Source organism: Lissotriton vulgaris, chromosome 3_1 (assembly GCF_964263255.1).
Source record: "Lissotriton vulgaris chromosome 3_1, aLisVul1.2, whole genome shotgun sequence".
In the NCBI taxonomy this organism is placed as follows: domain Eukaryota; kingdom Metazoa; phylum Chordata; class Amphibia; order Caudata; family Salamandridae; genus Lissotriton; species Lissotriton vulgaris.
The window spans coordinates 1,772,495,916-1,772,517,699 of NC_141689.1; the positions used below are offsets into that span (position 1 = coordinate 1,772,495,916).

At 46.4% G+C, this 21,784-nt stretch overlaps 1 protein-coding gene across 2 annotated transcripts in view; it reads right to left on the bottom strand.

The window, feature by feature from the left end:
* Nucleotides 1–21,784, bottom strand: part of ADAD1 (adenosine deaminase domain containing 1) — a 1,085,588-nt gene that overhangs the window by 125,416 nt on the left and 938,388 nt on the right. For both annotated transcript variants that reach the window (XM_086962193.1, XM_086962194.1), the window contains one exon: nt 5,806–6,043. In XM_086962193.1, coding sequence (XP_086818319.1) covers nt 5,806–6,043 — 238 coding nt within the window. The remainder of the gene's footprint in view (nt 1–5,805; nt 6,044–21,784) is intronic.

Genomic DNA, 21,784 nt, shown 5'->3' on the forward strand with positions numbered 1-21,784 from the left:
CATTTAATGCAAAACCTTTGAATTTTTAATTTCCAATTGCTGTAATTACAATATTTTGTTGTTCCCTCATTCTGGTGGTTGTGACAATAGTTTCTGGTTTGTTCTACCTCGAATTTACCTCTGATAGATGAGCGTTTACTGTATATATAAGTAAACCACGACTAAGCAGCATTTCCAGCACCTACAATTATAATTAATCTAAACCGGAAAAAGATAATTGCTGCTAGATATGCGTTCTGGCAAAGAAAGATCAGTTGGCTCTCCTAAAACGAACCCGAAGAAATCAAACATCCAATCTACAATAAAAGGCTTGTGTAAAAGCTCAAAAGTGGGCCACTCAGTCACTAATTTCTCCTATAGCAAAGATGTTCGAAAAATCGACTAAAATCCCACAGAAATTTGAATTCATGAAAGATCCATTAACCGCAATTATGACTATGCCTATGCAATCTGAGCACCATTTTAAATCCTTACATTCCCCACTTAAACCAACAACTGGAACGAAATTAACAAACGTGGTCTGGGCCCTAAACAACGAGGATGGAGCTAATCCCCCAGCTAAGCTCTATGATAATTCTGAGGGAATAGACCCACATACAGACCTAGGAAATGACCATCGATTGCATAAAATATTTGCGCAAGAACCAAAAAATGACCCAGTGGAAAGTGCCGAAAGCTTAGAGTTCATTAATCAAGGAAACATCACACAGGCATCTTTTTATGAATCCGTTCTGATACCGCTGGAGGCCAATGTGGTCATAAAAAATAATAAAGCTCTTTCTCCCATTGATTTGCAATTAGCACCTAAACCAGGTTTTCAAAATGTCTTAGAAGGAGCAAAGCAAAGTAAATGTATCAGGAAACCAACATACAGACCCAAATGGTCAATCCAAAATGCAAATATATGATTCTCAAGAACTAATTGAGCAGGAAAATAATAGCCACTTACAGATCCTAGGAAGTTCTATCAATGAAATAGGAACCAAGCAACAACAACTGTCTGGAAATGGTTTTGCATTAATAAATGGGTCTGTAATCATAACAAAATCAATACTAATAAATGGATCATCAATCTTAAAATAAAATGCTCATATCCAACAGAATATACTATCTCCAATGCCCGCATTGTCAAGTACACACAAAGTCAGTCCCGACACTACAATAAACGACGTAGATAACACCAGTACCTCAAATACTAATGAACAAAATCCTGACCTTAAATTAAAACAAACAGGGAAAATGGATGCAGGAACTATATGGGACATTCATTATCAAAACTCAGTATTAACCTTGGAAGCTTTAGCTTCCCAGTCTAAAAAAATGGACATCCAAATTGACATTTTGGGCCTTATGGCAAATGCAGTCACAGGAATTGTGAACAAATTAGCCACTTAAACAATTTAATAATGAAAGCTCAAGAGGAAAACGTACCAACCTGCATAGAATGTACATGTGCTCCAATAATAAATAAACTAGTATTCATTCCAGATGTTGTAAATACTATATTGGAGGACGAAAAATACGCTATTTACAAACAAAATGCAGAAGACAGGGAGGGAACCGAAAACCAGTCCAAGAAAAACTCACTCTGAAAGCATCCATGAGCAACAGACCCAACTGCCTACAGAAAATAGTGATAAGTCAAATCTGATTAATCAAGTAAAAACAATCGTTGTCTCAAGAAAAAACAAGGTAAACAATAGTTCAGGAGTCTCGCCCAGTATTGAAAGCAAAGAAGATGAGGTAGCAGTGGCCTTTGAGCTAACAAAAAGACAGAAAAAGAAACTAAGGAAAGCAAGAAATGGAGTAAAAAAGGAAAGCAATCTATTTCGTGAATCAGACATAGCCGAATCCCATAAAGGAAGAACTAGAACTCCAGACCCCAATAATAGTAGAACTACAATTACTGCAAATCCCAAAAATGAACAGAAAAAATCATTAAACGCGGGAGATATTAGGACGCCACAAATTAAAGGGACAAAAAACAATGTAGAAGAGATCACGGTTACCTCAAACCAAAACAACGATGACAAAAAAACATTAACCAGAGGAGACACTAGGAGGCCGCAAACTATATTGACAAACAATTCTGTTGAAGAGGTTTCATATTGCGATATTTTCGCCAAACCATCCGCTCTCAGACTCAAACAAAGATCGAATGAAAGGAAAACAATTAGTAATAGCGAAACCTCAGACCAAACCGTCGGACTATGTGTGGTCGAACATAAAACATTACAGAAGGTGCAAACATTAAAATCAACTCAAATGGATGCATACTAAAACATCTTACTCCTGATGGAATCCAAAACGAACAAACCCAGAGCATGAATGATGAATACAATGTTAAATCCTCAAGTGTATTAGGAACCATAGTATCTAATGAGATTGACGCACAAAGTCACATGCATCAAAAAAATCTAATTCAGACAGACCGCAATGAAAATACCTCATCCAGTCCATTGTGTACCTGTAAAATTGATGACCCTAATTATAACAAAATGTTAGAAAATGTACCCATTGTAAAAAGAGGGAAGAGCAGGCAGATCACCTGTATGGAAAATAGAAGAACGAGAGAAAATATAGGGGTAACTACTCCAACCAAAAAAAGGATCACGCAAATAGTCCTCAAGCCAGTATATGAATCAAGAGGCCCTCATGACATCTTAAATAAAGGAAACATCCTTCGGTTAATGAAAAAACTTACCAACTCTTGATAGTATATTATCAAAAGACATTGAAACAGTAGGCTTTCAGCCAAATCCGGAAGGCACTATGCCACTAACATTGATATCAGTACCGACAGGCCCAATAGCGGACTCCATATTGAAGGAGCATGGTCGTTTCCGTGAATGGGTTACATTAATAAGTCAACTTCCGCCAAAGGTTTATCCAACACCTCTTTTATATACCGGAAGTAATGCAAAAAAATCTCACTCTGTTTGAACACAACGCCGTTTTCTCCGTATTAAAGAACCCCCTGGGGAAAACAAACCACGAAGCTAAATCCTGTTCTATCCCAATAGAGAAAATGGACAATAGGGAGGTAAACGTCCATTGGATTAAGGCATCGCTTCATTGCTCAAAGGTCCATTGACCAAACTTACCACAAAACCAACCTTTCAGAATATCCTCGGGTATTGTCGAAATTGAAGCTATGCTCATGGAATATTAATAGGATCTCTGGTCAGTAGAAGGAAGCTAAAATCCAATCTTTTTCATCTCAATCCCATATAATTTTATTACAGGAAACATGGGCTACAGACCCATTCATGCTAAAACATCATACAGGGTACTTTGAACCAGTCAGAAAATACCAGAAATGTGGACGGCCTTGTGGAGGTTTAGCAATTTTTGTATCGAATGATCTAGATGCGAAACATGAGCTAATTTAAACGAACAATCCTAACCTTCTCGTTTTAAAAATTCATTATAAACATGGTAAAAATATTCCTTATAAAATTTTGACTCTAGTAAACGTCTATATTCCGCCGAATAGGTCCACCAAGAAAGTTCTGATTAATGCCTTGAATAATCTATTACTTGAGCAAATATTGGACGACCCATTGGCTGATTATATTGTTACGGGGGATAATGCCGGAGCCACGTAGGGATCGATCGGGAGGTATTTCCTCGTAGAAATCGTGCTAGTTAGCACACCAGATCCTGATGTTTTGGCTCATGAGGTTTATCTACAACTCCAAAACAGTATGTTGTTGATCAATAGGCAACGTCTTTTTTTGCTAGGTACATTACTTTTACCTGCACTGTAATTTTTCCTCACTTTTATTAGAAAATTCTGGTATTAGTTAGAAAAACGTGAGTAAGGTGGGGATTTGTGCACCCCATCCTGAAGAAGGTGCTTCTGGCACCGAAACATGTCGACGCACACAAAAAGGAGGTAACGCACATTGTCAGCGTAGTGACCTTCCACCCTCATTTTTAACAGCACCAGCCCGGGGGCTTATTAAATAATTGTCACCCCACCAGCCAGGCTCTTTTTAACTATCACTATTTCCCAAACCCCACAATACACTCACATTTATTCAAAATACCCTCTCACCAACACCACACATAGTCTAACAAGTGCTCCCACGTCTCCGTAGGTCGCAGCACGCCGTACCCCGTAGAGGGGTACAATGACCCCGATGATGAAGCAGGACACCAAGGGGCCTGTTGGTGTGTGAGGGGACCTAAAAACATAAAGGTGTTCCCCACTGTGGAGGAGACACCCTTAACAGAGATTATTCAGAGCAAGGATTTCAGACTGGTCTTTGTTAAGTTTATAATTAGAGACTTGGGCATACTCTTCGATGGTTTGGAGTAGGGCAGGAATAGATTAGTAGCCTTTTCAGACATAATTAAGATATCATCAGCATATCAAAATGTCCGGAGAAGTCCATCTGCGTTGGCATGGCAGGATCTACCAAAACTTGAAGAAAAAGCGGAAAGACCAGACACTTCACCTTCATCTGGTTCCTGCCGCACACAACAGGTCTGTCCCAAACATGAATCCAACACTTCAAGTAATAGGCAAAACTCACTCTTACACGCCTCTTGTGTATTGTGATGCCATAGACAAAGAACTAAAAGAGTCCGTAAACACGGCAGCCATCTAGTAACGTTGTTTGTTCAATTCACCATTAGTACCACCAACATTTCCACCATTTGCGATCCTCCTGATAAATGGGTTCTATGGCAAATCAATTATTTTGTGTTAATCATAGCACCGTATGGGCACAACAACTGCAGGATATGACATATTGAGAATATATTTCAGTCTTATAGTGTTCGCGATGATCCTTCAGCAAGTTCAGCTGCCTTTCTTCTGTCAATTACTTTGTTGAGCTCCCTCCAAATCCATCTTTTCAACAGACACCATTTTATGTTTGAATGCTGTGCAGGAATAATTTTTGGCCTCATGGAGATCACCTGGCGATGGTCCAGCTGCTACCTCCAAGCTGCACGACGGAGAAGGAGATTGTTCAGGGATCCCAGTTTTGGACAAAAGCGCGTACTGCACAATCCTATGTGCATGTGCATTTTATCTGCCATAATATCAGATGGTTGACAATCTACAGAATGCCAACCACTAAATATTAATAGTAGATGAACCCTAGCAATTTTACATAATTACCACAGGCGACTCAAGATTGTTCACCAGAGCAGGTGTTCCTCAGCAAGTCACTACCAGTCTGTGTCCTTGTCTACTGTCAGGCCATCCAACTGGAGTGGATGCTTATCTTTTTCCATATAGAAGCACAGGGCCAGAGTCAACAGCGCTCTGTGGGGGGTTTGGGTAATCACCTATAGTCTGAACACCTTGTGTAGTCAACCTATCCGTCACAAGGGCTCTGTCCAGATGTGTATATTCCGCGCAGTGTGTATAAAAAAGGAAGGGTTGTGACAAGAATTCCAGTCCACATGACCATCATTTAAACCCCTTTAATCATTCTTTCGCTAAAGCTTCACCCCATTCTCCCCCGGTGCAACATGTTACAATACATTATATTTGAAAAAGTACTGGATCATATAAAAACACTTCAAGTGGCAGTTACTTACATTGGACAGGTACAGTATCATGCAAGATACCTGTGTTATTGGTCAGTAAAATATACCCTCGTAATTTGAAAGTTATTTTGTATCCAAAAGAAATGTAAGAAAATATTCTGTTACTTTATGCTATGCTTTGGCAAATGCTCGTTTCTAGAGTGTCAAAATCTGATAATTCCTTACATGTGCTTTTGCATGGTAACATTTTGTACAAAATATTCCTCTTTACAAATAAATATAGGAAGAAATACTAACCTCTCAGTAATCTTTCCCTTTTGTCCATCAACAACTTCCAAAGAAATATCACCTTGAGACCAATTTAAGCTAAGATACTGATTTGCCATATCAATTTGAACAGTGTATGCTGCCGTTACTCTGCTAATATAAGGTCGGTTCACCAAATAGAACATGGGAAGCCTTGAAGTAAGTGCGTCATCTATGCGCTGATTTACAACTATTTCCAATCCTCTTGTAGTTGCGCAATTGGTATCTCCTAAAAGAGAGAGACGTTATTTAAAGATAGCACATGGCTAAGGAAATAGTAGGCTTATAAAATCTGATCAAATAGGTTTAAAAAAAAATCATATACAAGCTCTAGATAAGTCTCAGTGGAGTTTACTTCATCCTACAATCTAAGATTTGATTTCATAGCAGTAGCATTTCCCACCGGAATAAACATCACAGGAATAAAACACCTAGTAACAACAAAATTGCTTCCCTAGTACAAGCAATGTAATCATTTAGTACTGTTAATCTCTGCATTAGTCACAAAAACATAATAGTACATAATAGTACAGTGGTCTCAAGTGTCAGATCTTTTTGGACACAAAAGAGTGCATGGGGGGGGGGGGGGGGGGGGGGTGATACAAAGCTAATAAAATTAGCAGAACCACAGTTGTGGTGATGAACCCCCTTTTTATTCAACTGAGGGAGCTTTCAAAGTTTAACGGTCAGGGGAATAGCATACAAACAGAAAGGTTAAACACATTTATCATTATTTTCACAAAGACACTACCAGTTAATTAAAGATCACACTATAGGAATTAAGGTAGTTCAGTAGTGCAGTTGCTTTTGTCCAGAAAGATTAGCACAGAATCACGCATGCATCATTTAGAGGAGTGTTGGTGTGACCTACACATGCAGAGATGGGTGGTGAATGAGGAGACCAGAAGTATACTGGTCATGTCGCAGGAGCATTGATTTTAATATTCTTACCTTGAATACACAAGTAAAAAGCTACTTGATTGAAAAATGGGATTCTCGTACACCTATGCCATCTTGGTACATGCTATACTTACCTACATCTCAGCCATATGAATTTTACCAACTGAAGAAGGAGGGTAGTGGAATACGGTGGTACTTTACAGGAATTACCGCAATTTTAATCAATCAATCAGAGTACTTGTAAAGCACTCTACTTACCCGCGAGGGTCTCAAGGCGCTGAGGGGAGGGGGTGCCACTACTCCTTGAAGAGCCAGGTCTTGAGGAGTCTTCTGAAGGCGAGTAGGTCTTGGGTCTGCCGTAGGTGGGTAGGGAGGGTGTTCCATGTCTTGACGGCGAGGTAGAAGAAGTATCTGCCGCCGGAGGGTGCTCATTGGATGCGGGGAACAGCAGCGAGGGCGAGGCTGGCGGAGCAGAGCTGGCGGGTGGGGGTGGGTGTAGAAGCTGAGTCTGCTGTTCAGGTAGGCTGGTCCGGCGTTGTGGAGTGCTTTGTGTGCGTGGGTGAGGAGCTTGAAGGTGATCCTCTTGTCTACGGGGAGCCAGTGTAGGTCTCTCAAGTGGGGGGTGATGTGGCTGCAGTGGGGGACGTTGACGCTCAGTCGGGCGGAGGCATTTTGGATGCGTTGTAGTTGTCGTAGGTGTTTGGCTGGGATTCCTGCATAGAGTGCATTGCCGTAGTCCAGTCTGCTGCTGACGAGGGCCTGTGTCACCATTCTTCTTGTTTCGGTCAGGATCCACTTGTAGGTCCTGCGGAGCATGCTGAGGGTGTTGTATCAGGAGGAGGAGACAGCGTTGACCTGTTTAGAGATGGAGAGGGAGGAGTCGAGGATGAATCCTAGGTTGGGTGCACAGTCGGTAGATGTCGGTGTGGTCGGCCACCAGGAGTCGTCCCAGGCTGAGGGTGTGGTTCCGAGGATGAGTACCTCCGTCTTGTCCAAGTTCAGCTTCAGACGGCTGTCCTTCATCCAGTTGGCGAGGGCCTTCATTCCCTCGTAGAGGTTGGTTGTGGCGGTGTTCGGGTCCTTGGTGAGGGAGAGGATGAGCTGGGTGTCGTCGGCGTAGGAGATGATGTTGAGGTCGTGTTGGCGGGCCAATTGCGCGAAGGGGGCCATGCAGATGTTGAACAGCGTCGGGCTGAGGAATGAGCCCTGGGGGATGCCGTAGATGAGGTCGGTGGCCTCGGATCGGAAGGGCGGGAGGCGGACGCACTGGGTTCTGCCGGAGAGGAAGGACGTGGTCCAGTCAACGCCTTCTCTTGGATTCCGGCTTCTAGGAGGCGTGTCTTTAGAGTGCGATGGCAGACCGTGTCGAAAGCAGCTGACAGGTCCAGGAGGATGAGGGCTGATGTTTTGCTGTTGTCTAGTTGGCGCCTGATGTCGTCTGTGGCGGCGATGAGGGCTGTCTCTGTGCTATGGTTTCGTCTGAACCCGGACTGGGACGGGTCCAAGATGTTGTTGTCTTCCAGGTGGCGGGCCAGTTGCATGCTGACTATTTTCTCGATGACCTTCGCGGGGAACGGGTGCAGGGAGAAGGGCCGGAACTTCTTGAGGTCCTTGGGGTCCGCCTTGGGCTGCTTGAGGAGGGCGTTGATTTTGGCGTGTTTCCAGCTTTCCGGGAATGTCGCTGTTTCAAAGGAGATGTTGATGACCTTCCGTAGTTGGGGTGCGATGGCAGCGTCTGCTTTGTTGAATACGTGATGTGGGCACGGATCTGACGGAGAGCCTGAGTGGATGGAGTTCAGGACCTTGCGTGTCTTGTCGTCATTGATGTTGGACCAGGAGGTAAGGCGGTTGGCACTGGTGTTCACAGGGGAGGTGGGGTCTGGCGTAGTCGTGGCGGTCATGGTGTTGAAGATGTCATGGATGTCAGCGATCTTGTGGTGGAAGAGGATGGCTAGTGAGTTGCACAGTTCTTGTGAGGGCGGTATGTCGGTGTTGGCGCTGGGGTTGGAGAGTTCCTTTACGATGCTGAAGAGCTCTTTGCTGTCGTGTGCGTTGTTATCCAAGCAGTCTTTGAAGGAGGATCTCTTGGCTAATCTGATGAGGTGGTGATGTCTGCGGGTGGCGTCCTTGTGGGCTGCGTGGTTGTCTGGTGTGCGTTTGTGGAGCCATATCTTCTCCAGTTTCCGGCATGCACGTTTGGAGTTCTGCAGCTAGTCGGTGAACCAGGTCGCTCTCTTGCTGGCGTGGTTGCTGGAGGGTTTCTTGAGTGGGACGAGGGTGTTGGTGCAGTCATCGATCCACTGTCTGAGGTTGCGATCTGCGGTGTCTGGGTGGGTTTTGGGCGAGGGTGGTGATCAGCTGGTCTTCGGTGACTTTGCTCCAGCAGCGGCGATGTAGCTGTTGGGTGCAGTGGTGCCAAGTTGGATTATTGAAGGTGAAATGGATGCAGCGGTGGTTGGTCCAGTGGAGTTCGGTGGTGTGGTCGAAGGCGACATGGGTGCCTGTGGAGAAAACTGGGTCCAGCGTGGCCAGCGGCGTGGGTGGGTGCGGTGACGAGTTGTCTGAGGCAGAGGTTGGCGAGGTTGTCGATCAGGGTGGCGGAGTTGGCGTCGTCATTCTCGAGGTAGAAAATCAGGTCCCCGAGGAGGATGTAGTCTGTGGAGGAGAGTGCGTGGGTGCTGGCGAGGTCGGCGATGGAGTCACTGAATTGTGCTCATGGTCCGGGGATCTGTAGATGAGTGTTCCTCTGAGGGTGGTGTTGGGGGTCTGTGTGGATCCGGAAGTGTAGGTGTTCGGCGGTGTTGAGGGTGTAGTCCGCGTGGGTGGCGACCTTGAGGGTGGACTAGTGGACGATTGCTATTCCTCCTCCGGTTCTGTTGGCGCGATCCCTGCGCTTGATCTTGTAGCCGTCCGGAATGGCTATGGCGATGTCTGGCGCAGAGGAGTCGTTCCACCAGGTCTCGGTCAGGAAGGCCATGTCTGGGGCGGAGGTGCAGAGCAGATCCCAGAGATTGACAGCGTGTTTGCGTGCGGAGCGGGTGTTGAGGAGTATGCAGCGGAGGTGGTTGGGTCCAGTCCTTGGAAGTTTGGTGATTCTGTCGCAGGTGAAGCTGCAGGTGTGGCAGGAGAAAGGTCCGTGAGTCCGTTTCGGGGCGGCTTGGAAGCAGGTGTGGTTTCGGCCGGAGTGGAGTGCGTGGAGGGTGCTGGCGTGATAGCGGAGTCTGGTGTAGTGGCGTGCGCGGGGTCCAGGGGTTCTGGCGCTGGGCGCGGTCCAGGCGCAGACAGGCGTGCCCTTGGCACGCCTTCAGCGCGCCAGCGGCGGGCCTGCTGCGCGCATCCGCTGTGCGGCCTCCATAAGAGGGGGATAGGGAGGGAGGAGCAGCTGGGAGAGGGGTGGCCAATAGGGAGCAGGGGGCGGGGCCGCAGTGGCAGAAAGAAGCGGGAAACGGCGGCAAAAGAGGCGGGCGGCAGGGAGCATGCCAGAGGCAGCTAGCGGCCGTGTGTTGACGTGGGGAGCGACCTGACTGCGAGCAGGGTCATTTATAGTAACAGCTGTAACCATCCTATACTATCCTTCGGAAATGGTCCCCAACAGTTTAAAGGGCTGCCATACTTCTCCGCTTAAATGCCTTAACCACCCACTGCAATCAGCTCAAGGCAGTGGGATACTATGCTGGTCAAGCAATATGTTTTGGAAGGAATTGCTTTTCACATCTAGCAGGTATTGGTGCACGAATACTTAGGATAATAATAGCCTTTGTTGGGGTGAAAAAGAGCCAATATTCTATTGCATTTTGTGCATAAACAGACACTTTGGGAGGGTGAGGTGAGGCAAAGTGTTAAACACCTTGGTTTAAACGCTACCAACAATTAATATACACTGCATTATTTTTACCATTGGTTTATATAAGACAGACTGTATCTGGCTGCTACAGAATGGGCTCCACAATATCTGCATTTTTGTTAGATTTTTTGCTTTCTGAAAAGACGCCAAAACAATTACTACTCCGATTTAGAAGATTGGACACATACCCTTGAGTGTTTGAAAAGAAAATGTATTTGAAAGAAGAAGAAAGGCTGATTTGTGTTTTTCATGTTGAGGCCTGCACTGTCTTCTCCCCGGGTTTGAGGCCAGTATCCCTCGCTCAAACCGCAGGAACCAAACACCTGTGCACCGCATTGTCTTGTCCTTGCAAAGGCTTGCTGGCTCTCTTCCTCAGAGATATTTGGGCTCAAAGTAGCCCAAACCTCAAGTATCTCCTGTGACCAAGAGCTTCGTCTTCACAGCATCTCTTGCACCGTGGGCCTTCATCTTTGGCGAGCTGCTCGAGGTCCTCTTGCGACTCCAGTGCCTCCAGCCTGTGGGTCTTCTTTGATTCCAGTGGGCTCCCTTGATTGCCCGGGCCTACTTTGATGCCCCTGCTTGTGGCGAGTCACTCAGACCTTGCTGGTCCAAACTCTGCACCTTTTTCGCTTACCACGCAGCTTGCAGTTGCCAAAGCTTGTTGGTGCTCCCAACGGACACCAACCCCTCAACTCTCGACTTCTGATGTGGGGCAGCTCCTGAAGGGCTCCTGGTCTTCCTTAGCATTGCCTGGTCCACACAGCTGCAGTTCCAAGGCCCCCGTCAACACTCCTGCAACACACGAAATCAGTGGGCACTAGACTTCTGTGCCTCCAGGTCACTCCTGAGTGGCATAGACTCTGTCCTCTCTGCTTGCAGGTACTTCTCATCTTGAATCCACCTTTGGGTTCACCCAGACACTTTCGCCTTCTTCGCCAGCGGCATCTTCCCAAAGTCCTCCATTGAGTTCGACTGTGGTTTCTGACCCCACTTTGCACCTGGCTACCCTAGTGTAGGTTTCCTGGTTCCTAGGATATCCATGGGTGAGGTGGCTCTCCAAGTCTTCCACAGGGTTTCTTCAGGGTCCATTGGGAAAGGTCCTTCTTTAAAATTTCAACCGCTACTTACCCATTGACCTGATTTGAGCACGCAGTTGTATTACCACTGTGCACACTGCCTCCGTGGGGTTCCTGGTTACTTACTTTGGGTCCCCAGCATTTATAAGTCGACTCGGTATAGTCATGACATGATTCATGGTTCGCATCCCACTATTTTAGTACATGGTTTGGTCTCCCCCTGGCAACCACTGTGTATCTATGCTACTTATCTGTTTTTATTTGCAAAGTATTGTGTATACTGTGTGCATCTCTGGGTAGGAGATATTGGTATGTGTTAGTAAGTGTTTTATAATAAATACATATTTTTATGAATACACTGTGTGGTTCTTTTTCACCTAAGCTAAACCAAAAAGATTACTTTCTGGTAAAACAAGCTGCTTTACACTCCTTCTGGACTAAGCCTGAAGGCTTCTCTCCAAAGCTACCACTTAAAGAGCTTTCTAAGGTTGTCTTAAGACCACTAAAATTACCATAAGGGTAGGGTGTTACACCTTCATAAGAGGGCACCATATACTAAGCCAACCTCCTACAATTGCGTACCACATGGTTGTGTTGTTCCTATAAACCTATATAGGAACTGCACGTTTAGACAACATACACTGCAGGATTGGTGTCCAAACTGATTCCAGACACCCGCACCGCGTATGTTAGCCTGTATAACAGCTAGCTCACAGTGCCACTACAAGTTCCTCTTACCAAGGAGGGAAAAGTTCTTGGCAACTATCCAACATGACAACTCTATCAGAGATCGTGGAAACAGTACTGTACTTTTCGCTTAGTTACTCGTGCTTACTTTGTCTCAGAGAAATACACAGAATAAACGGTGAGGACGTTTTCAATAAGCATTTATTGAACCAGCATCATTGTAGTGTAACATAGGTGTGCCGAAACAACCATGAGACAGAAAAAGATATATATGATTATATGCACAAATAGAGTAAAAGGATGGTAGAATCCTACCATAGTACTAAAACAATGAATATATGCAGGCATATAAATACATGACAATAATAATGCCTACTCCTACGATGCAACCCTAACTAGATGTGCCCAAGTGTACCTAGCATGTATATAGGTGTAGAGCTAAGAGTCCTCCTAGGCTGAAGCCAACCCCATTACCTGAAGTGAGAGACTGTGGGACCCCGTCTTGGTCTCGAGATGGACACCCCGTGAGGGATGTCAGACCACTGCGAGCTGGAGCGTCTGCAGGCAGGAACCTTAGCGTCTTGCGTCAGTGTATAAGCATGGAAGACTTTCTCCTCTGCTTGTCCAGGCAAAGATACAGTGTGTATATATACCCAAAAGGTACCCTCAGGGGATTCTACCTTGCTGAGTCAGGTCGGTTGAGGATGACGGAAGGGATGACCCTTATACATAGGTATTATGCATAAGATGGTAATCCTGGTGTGATTCTGAGAATATTTATGCATAATTAATGAGGCTTTGTTTTCGGGGAAAACCACACAACATTTATGCAGCGTTTAACTAGGTAAAAGGTCAACACCAAAACCCATTGTGTGGTGTAATGGTGCGGTAAATGTAGGTGAAGTGTTAGGGGACTACTCAAGCCTGTATCAGGGTCCCCTAGGAAACAGAACATGCGGTTTTCTTTTTGTTCTATTTTTGTGTTCCTATCTTTTTTTAACTTAAACTTCCTTCTGAATCATGCCTGATTCATCAGCATCATCGGTTGCATCTCTAGAAGTGGCCTTTGAGGAGAATGGTTGGAAACCTACAAAGTAAATAAGTTGAAGGATATTTGTTAAAACTTAAAGGTCCAAATCGGAGCCATCACCAGGAAAGAGGAGCTACAAAAGGTGCTGAGGGCCTGGGTAACAGCCAGACATGCCAGTGGGCAATGTGGAGACCCGAGTGTGGAGGCAGAGGAGCCTATTTCTACGGTGGATGTGTTTCTGGGAGGGGAGGGATCCTAAAGGCCAGGCAGCAGTGGTTTGTCCCCATAGGAGCTGGAGGACAGGAGGGTAGCTAAGAGGCATCAAATAGAGCTTGAAAGGCTCAAGATGGAATCACAAAAGATGGTTTTAGACCATGAGCATCGTCTCTAGGTGCTGGAGTTAAAGAGTAAATCCAGCACAGATGGTAGTAGCAATTCCTCAGTGCACACAGGCAGAGTAGCACACATTCCTAAGAATGCAATAAAGGAGTACAAGAAGGGTGATGACATACAAAGGTGTTTCAAGGCTATGAGGAATCTGAAAGGAATTTCGGAGCAGGATGGTGGCTGGAGCTACATGCTGGCCTGCAGAAACAGAATCCAGCAAGTGCTTTGCCTGTAAGCAGGTGGGCCACTTGAAGGGGGATCCCATGCGCCCCAAGAGGGCACAGCCACCCACCGGTGGGCAATCCAAGGTATTGGCTAGTTTAGCGCTTGGGGAGGAGGGGTACCCAAAGGAGGGTGGGGATCCCACAGAAACGACCCTAGTCTCACTAGGGGACAGTGAGATGGTACCAGGAAACCAGGTGCCAGAAAACACTAAGAAGTACAGCGCCTGGGTGGCCATTAATGGGAGTGGGGTAGAGGCTCTCCGAGATATTGGAACCAGTATGACCTCAGTCCAGTGTGACCTGGTCTCTGAGGAGCAATTAGTCCCTGGGGCATTCCATCAAATAGTTGCAGTGGACAACTCAGAGCGCCAATGTAAGGTAGTGCAGGTTCCCTGTGAATGGGGGGGAGGGGGGTGAAGGGGAGCATCTCAGGTCCATTGAGGGAGGTTATGAGCCCTACCATGCCTGTAGATGTCTCAATGTACTACATTTCACCAGTTACCACCCCCGGGTCCTACGGGAAAATCTCCCGTATGGGCAATACTTGAGGATACGGCGAAATTGTAGCAATTTGTCCACTTACAAGCAAATGCATTGACCGTCAAACTGGAAAACACAGGGTACCCGAAGGGGATAATAAACAAGAGCCAGAAGAGGGCTAGAAACCAACAAAGGGATGCTCTTTTGGAAGATATTCCTCCAACAGAAAATGGTGAGATCCCTTTAACGTGTGTGACAACTTTCAACCCGCTATCAAATGCAGTAAGCAAATGCATACCCAAAAATTGGAGAATCATCACCAGCAATAAGACACACTGGCAGAAGCCTCTTTTCTCGTATAAAAGGGCTACAAGTCTCAAAGTCTCCCTGGTCCACATACGACCAAGGGAAGAAAGAAACAACAACCAAACACCGAGTGTTCTTAATGCATGGGGATTACCACCAGTCACAGGACACCACCCATGTGGGAATTGCAACATTTGCCATCTCACCTCACACACAAAGTTTTTTGATCTGACAGACGGCACACGTTGGGAACAACGCAGCCACACAAATTGTAACACCTCGAATGTTGTGTATTTGATTACTTGCAGATGCAGACTACAATACGTGGGGATGACATCTAGACGCATAAAAATCAGAATATGCGAACATCGTAGCAACATACGTTGTAAGAAATCAACAAAAAAATTGACATCCCATTTTCTACAAACCAATCACACACCAAATGACCTGGAATGGACAATCCTTGAGCACCTGGAAAGCAGTTCTGAATCCTCATTATTCGAGAAAGAACAACACTGGGTGTATCGCCTGGGCACTAATAAAACTGGCCTCAAAGACGAGATACCATGGGGCAGTGTGCTAAGGAGATAGATATGTTCAGTTTCAGCAATTCCCCATCTTGCCCTCTAGTCTGAGATTACTACTTTTGAGTACTAGTTCCTGAGTATTTTTCAAGTAGTTCATCATGCATAGAGATATAGTCAACATCAGACGGGTAGACATAGGTGCCCACATATGAATACCCTCCAGGGTTTCACATACTTTCTCTTAGGTGATGAATCGCCTGACCACTCACTAGTTTGAAACTGTTATGCGGTCTAACATTATTAGACTATGGGATAGTTACACCTGCACCCTTCCTTCCGGACCGGTAGGAATGTCTATTCCATCTTCAATGCATGTCTCACGCCATTTGCGTACACAATTGCAGGTTGCCCGTTGTTTAGAACAATCATACTCATACAGGGTTTTAAATTAACACAATTTACATTTACTCTTTTAGAGTGTTAGCCCTATGATTTTCAAGTAATCAGGGCGGGCCAACCCGCAATACATTTATATTCGAACCGGGATTCGAAACCCTCACTTTTTAACCATCTCCCGGGCCTGTGTAGCTTTAAGGCGTTGGGCGCGTCATCTAGCCATTGACGTCATCCACCCACGAGTGCCCGCCGAGCCAATCACGCAACCGTTGCATTTAAGCCGATCCCTCTCGCTCTCCGGTACTCCCGGAAGACAGCAGCCGAGAGAGCAGGTACACAGAGGGGAGCCGCGGTTGCCGTAGTAAGTCCTTCCTGCCACCTCTTCTTCCGAAACTTGATCTCTTGATCATTTTGCCCGTGCTGACTCCTTGCGGTTTCTTTTTCCATCAGATAAACACCGCGTGAAGAAGTCCCACGCTGTCTTTACCGAAGGGGCGTGATTATGCCTCTAAGGAAGTGAGTTTACTAACTTTCACGACAATTGCAATTGCTTCGTACTTCTCCCGCTCTTAGAAGGGAGTTCCCCGTCAGCTCCGTGTTTTTGATCCTAACCATTGGGGAATAATAAAAAAATGTTTTAAACACTGCATTTTCAACCTAACGTTTCACGACCGAGAAACGATTAGTACATTGCTTGCCATGATCTAACAGCTGAGCAATTACTTGATGCCGGTTCTACTACACGGACGGTTATTCAAGTTGATCTAGGTGCAATTAACCCCAGAGCCTGGGGCAAGCACCTCACAGTTGGTGGGATATAAATCAAGTATTACGCCAAAACCTGCACATTCAAAGACTAATGCTAAAAATTGCATCTCATTGAAGAAATTAGCTATTTAATTTCCCTTCATGTATGTTTTTTGTCTGTCTCTTTTCTCCCTACAGGTTTTTTATGAATCCCTACTAAAAATTGTAGTGGGTAAACCACGGAAAACATCCGGAACTTCAACACTGTATACATTTTTCACATTTCGAGCCTCCCTGGAGGGTACGCCTTAGTGCGCGTACACCACCGGAGGACTTTTGCGTAGGTCCCGACGAATGCTGAGCTAATTGCAAATTTATAGCAGAAACATGTTGACCTACTTCTGATCTTTACTAGGACTCCGGTTCCTTAACTTAGAACCTGAGGAGTCCGTCCACTTTGTTTTTACTCAATGCAGGTTGGCCATTATTAAAGATTTTTGTAAAGGCACAACCTTTGCATTTTTTTAATACACTTACACATTCACGTTTAGTCACCTCCTAATTTGGGCACTGTTGCACTCACCACATCCTGCTCCGCTGTAATCAGGTGTCGTAGCACGCTGGGGGGGACATTCAGTCACCCCAGCGGGGACCCAATGATGAAGCATGTCACCAACTAGTGGTGAGTGAGGGTCCTTCTAATAAGTAAGGTTCTTTCCCTCTTTTTAACACTGGGTGACTACTAAGCCCACCAGGTTTCATCCTCAGAAGAGGAGGACCCAATGGGCATGCATAGGGAGACAGAGAGATTTTGCTGTGTGCATGCACGTGTGTGAGCATTGATCACATTTGCAGCACACAGAGGAATAACATCACACCTCACTATCTTAGTTTGATAGCACCTTTACCACAGTCACTCCTTTGTTGTTAATATACATGCCTGTAGATGGTCTGCTAGGAACGACCTGGAGCAGTCCTTATGGAAGGATGTAGAGATCAGCTCTCACTTGGGGATACATGGGTTGCCAGAATGGGCATGCGTGGCCACTTGGTCCATTCCAGCATGTAAGGGGAATCAGAAGGACCTGGACCCTGAAACAGTGGCTCAGGTGCCTGCCAAGAGAAATGGCAAGGGCCACCAGAAACCTGCCCCTGAAGTTCTCATTGTCCAGGAGAAGGCTGACCTTGAGGTGGATGCCCCTGCACCTACAGGGGAGCAAGTGGCTGAACTGGGGGACCTATCTGAGCTGACCCATTGGCAGCAAGAAGAGGATACCAACAGGGAGGAATTCTGCAGGCAGCAGAAAGAATGCCTTTCTCTAGAGGGTTTGCGGCAGCAGGCTGCAAACCAGGCAGCTGGTAATCAGTCTGGATCACGATGGATCTACTGGGAGAATGGTGCCCTATACAGCGAGCCTAAGGTCGCTGACCCTGGGTCAGCCCATGTCTTGGTGGTACCCCAGCGTTTAAGAACCTTACTACTGAGTCGGTTTCACAACATGCCTTTGGCAGGACATTTGGGGCAGGACAAAACCTTCGAGAGGATTGTCACCGACTTATGGTCCCAAATGCAAAGGCAGTCTGAAGCCGATTATAGGTTTTGCCAAACTTGCAAGGCAAGCGGTAGGAGTGGGAGGCAGTGTAAGGCTCCTCTCCAATCTTTTCTGGTTGTGGCACCGTTTTTGAGAGAGAGGGTGGGGCTGGACATTGTGGGACCCCAAGACAGCCATGGGAAACAGGAATATCCTAGTATTGGTTGACCAACTCACTGGTACCCGGAGGCTGTACCTCTCAGGACAACAAAATACACAAATGGGAAGTGGTGGGCCGGGAGTTAATAGGGATCTTTGCATGGGGTTTCCCAGAGAGGTGGTAACAGACCGGGGTACCAATTTGGTATCCAAGTATAGGACATCCCTGTGAGAGGAGTGCGGTATAACCTACAAGTTCACCACTCCTTACCACTCCCAAGATAATGAGTTTGCAAAGAGATTCAACCAAACCCTAAAAGGTGTGATTAAGAGTCTAATGGAGCCCATGAGGTGTAAGTGGGACGTCCTCTAACCATGCCTTTTCTTTGCATACAGGAAGGTACTACAGAAGCCATTTGATGCCAGTCCCTTTGAGCTTCTGTATGGGCACCCTGTGAGAGGACCTCTCAGTTTGGTGAAGGAAGGCTGGGAGACAACTCCCAGGATGTATTTAGCTACATGCTGGCCTTCAGGAACCAAATTTCGTGCTTCACGAAACTTGCTCAGGCAAACCCTGAAGCCAGCCACGAGGAAAAACACTGGTACGACCTGAACGCCACTCTGGTAGAGTTTTAGCCTGGCGAGAAAGTGTGGGTGATGGACCCAGTAGAGCCGTGCACTCCTTAGGACAAGTGGACTGGGCCTTGTGAGGTGGTAGAGTGCAAAAGTGATGTCACCTATATGGTGAATTTGCAGATTCCCATGAACCCTGTGAGGGTACTCCTCAAAACTAACTTTGAGAGGTCTGGAGTAAGCATGCTCTTGGGGACAGATGGGGTAGAAAAGGAGGGTTAACTTCCTGACCTCCTGTCTACCAAGGAGCACGATGGGTCAGTGAAAGGTGTGAATCTCTCTCCTACACTGACCCCAGAGAAGCTGAGTGACTGTCGCCAGATGTTGGGAAGGTTTGCCACCCTGTTCACCTTAAACCCAGGTGCCACCCACTGGTGTACCCATGACATGGACACTGGGGACAGTCCTCCTGTGAAACACAAAATGTACAGACTGACTGACAGGGTCAGAGCCAGCATCATAGAAGGTGACAGAGCCCGCCAACAGCCCTTGGGCCAGCCCAGTGGTTTTGGTCCCAAAGGCTGCTGCACCCGGTGCCACTCCACAACTTCGGTTCTGCATGGATTACTATGGGCTCAATGAGGACCATGACTGACACGAACCCCATCCCCAGAAATGATGAGCTCATAGATCAGTAGGGAGTTCCTCAGCACGTTTCATCTAACGCCTGGGAACTGGCAGATTGCCTTAACTGATAGGGCCAATGAGAGGTCTGCATTCCCAACACCAGAGGGACACTACCAGTTCCGGGTGATGCCCTTTGGATTAAAAGAATGCCCCTGTCACCTTTCAGAGATTGGTCAACCAGGTGTTGGCTGGACTGGAGGATTTCAGTGCCGCCTACCTGGATGACATTACAGTGTTCAGTTACAGCTGGGAAGACCACTGGCACCACCTCTGGGAAGTGTTGAAGGCTCTCCAGAGGGCAGGCCTCACGATCAAGGCCAGTAAGTGCCACATCATGCAGGTGTCTGTCAGGTACTTAGGACACCAGGTAGGAAGCGACCAGGTGGCGCTCCTACAGCCGAAGATTGACACCATTCTGGCTTGGAAGGCCCCCAAAACCCAGACGGAGGTGAGGGCCTTTTCGGATCTCGCCTGTTACTATAGGAGATTTTGAATGCCTCCCCAGTGTGCTTCAACGCCAGGATACTGCGGAGCTTTTTTTGTGAGAGTTGTGTGAAAAAGAAGAGTTTAAAAATGTCCCGGTTGTTCTCACATAAAAACTTTATTCGGTGGTCAAGCGGACATATATAAAAACAATGTGATGGGAAATTACCAAGATACTTGTCTGGATATTTCCACTTAAGGTGGGGTCGACATGTTTCTGCCCTTTATGTGTGGATTACTGGGCATTCTTCAGGACCATAGGGAGTGTACCTCAGCGGTATGGGCACGCTAAGGCCCACCCTAACCTGAGGACGTGAAAGCTAAAATAGGTGTCAAAACTATTAGTGCAGGGTAAACAAAAAGAGAACAAACCAACAGGAAACAATTGAGCTTTCCCTCAAAATCAGAGGAACCTGTGTGGTCTGAAAAGGCAATACAAGTGACATACAGACATATAGAGACAGGAACACATAGTTAGTTCAGTGGATCTAGTAATGTTCTCTTAGAAGACCGATCACAAATTGCTGTGCTTAAAATTAGGCAAACAAAAAAAAATGTTGTGTTTGTAACCGATATTTTAGTGATGGAGCCAAAGACCTAAAGTCGCAGGTAGGTGGACAAACAAACACTAAGAGAGAAAGGAATAGAAGTTGGCCCTCCACGCCAGATACGGCGTCTAATTGATACTCGTGTTTTAGAGATCAATGGGCGATTATACTCGGCCAGTCTGTGGGAAAGTACTAATTGAATGACCTATCATGATCAAAGGAAAGGGTTCTCACTTGTCACTTAAAAGATCCACGCCCCATAGGTCTCGGGAGGGGGGTGGAGGCGAAATTGGCACACCCTGTAGGGAAAGAGGCATCAAAGTAACAAAAGGGCATTAGTAAAGGAAGGCAAACAGAGATGCGCGAGGCATCGAGGATTACTTATCTGAGGTTTTGAGTAGAGCAAACTCACGCCCGCAACGCCTAGCACCCGCTTGGCACCTGCGACTCTCCTCTAACCGGACCTCGTGGATGAAGACCGGCGGGGGGAGCGGTGTTGATATAGTGTGGTACACGGGATGCAACCCGGAAGTGTAGTGCGAACAGGGGCGTGTGGTGCGCGGCTCAGGAGGCGTGTCCGCTAAGATCATTGGTGCGATCTTGGCCTCGAGGTGAAAATGAGGCTTGAGGCGCTTACGCATGAGTAACATATAGAAGAGTTTAGGTGGTAGGACGTGTGAGAAGTTGGCCTGATATATGATGCTCACTAGTTCTAGTGATCACCTTGTATCAGTCCAAACAACCCTTATGGTGATTGGTTGTAAGTAAACCTTATAGACCAGCTATCCTATTGGTAGCATGGACAAAGCAGTCTTAGGCTAAACTCTATTGCCATGTGAAGCCAGCTGTTTTACCACATATAACCCCTTGAATACCAAGTGAAAGGACACCACACAGTTAGTTATGAAAATAAACAAGTATTTATTGACTAACATACACCTCTGAACTCTTTATGAGGTCAGAGGGCTAAGCACATGACAAACTCTTCGGAAAAATACACTCAAGTTGCACGATTTACAATGGTGCCCTAGGGGCATGACAAACCATATACTAGAAACAATGGAATGCGAGGAAAGAAGGTACTGTAAGAAGATCCAGAGGCTGGAGGATCGCTCGGCGGTCGTGCTGGGACGCTGTGCAGGTTTCTCAAGATGGCCGTCTCCAAGTTGCTCATCGCACCCACGTGTCTCAGCTGTGCTGTGGATGTGGGTAGAGGTCAGAGGAGTCTGGAGGTCCGGGTCTCGTCGAGCTGGGTCGTCGGGTTCCAGGAAGGAAGGACTTGCAGCAAACCGCACAAGAGCTTGATGGTGCCTGCGAAGCAGGATGGTCACTCCCTGACCATAGGGGAGATTCTTCAGTCTTCTGATGTTCCGGAGGTCGAAGG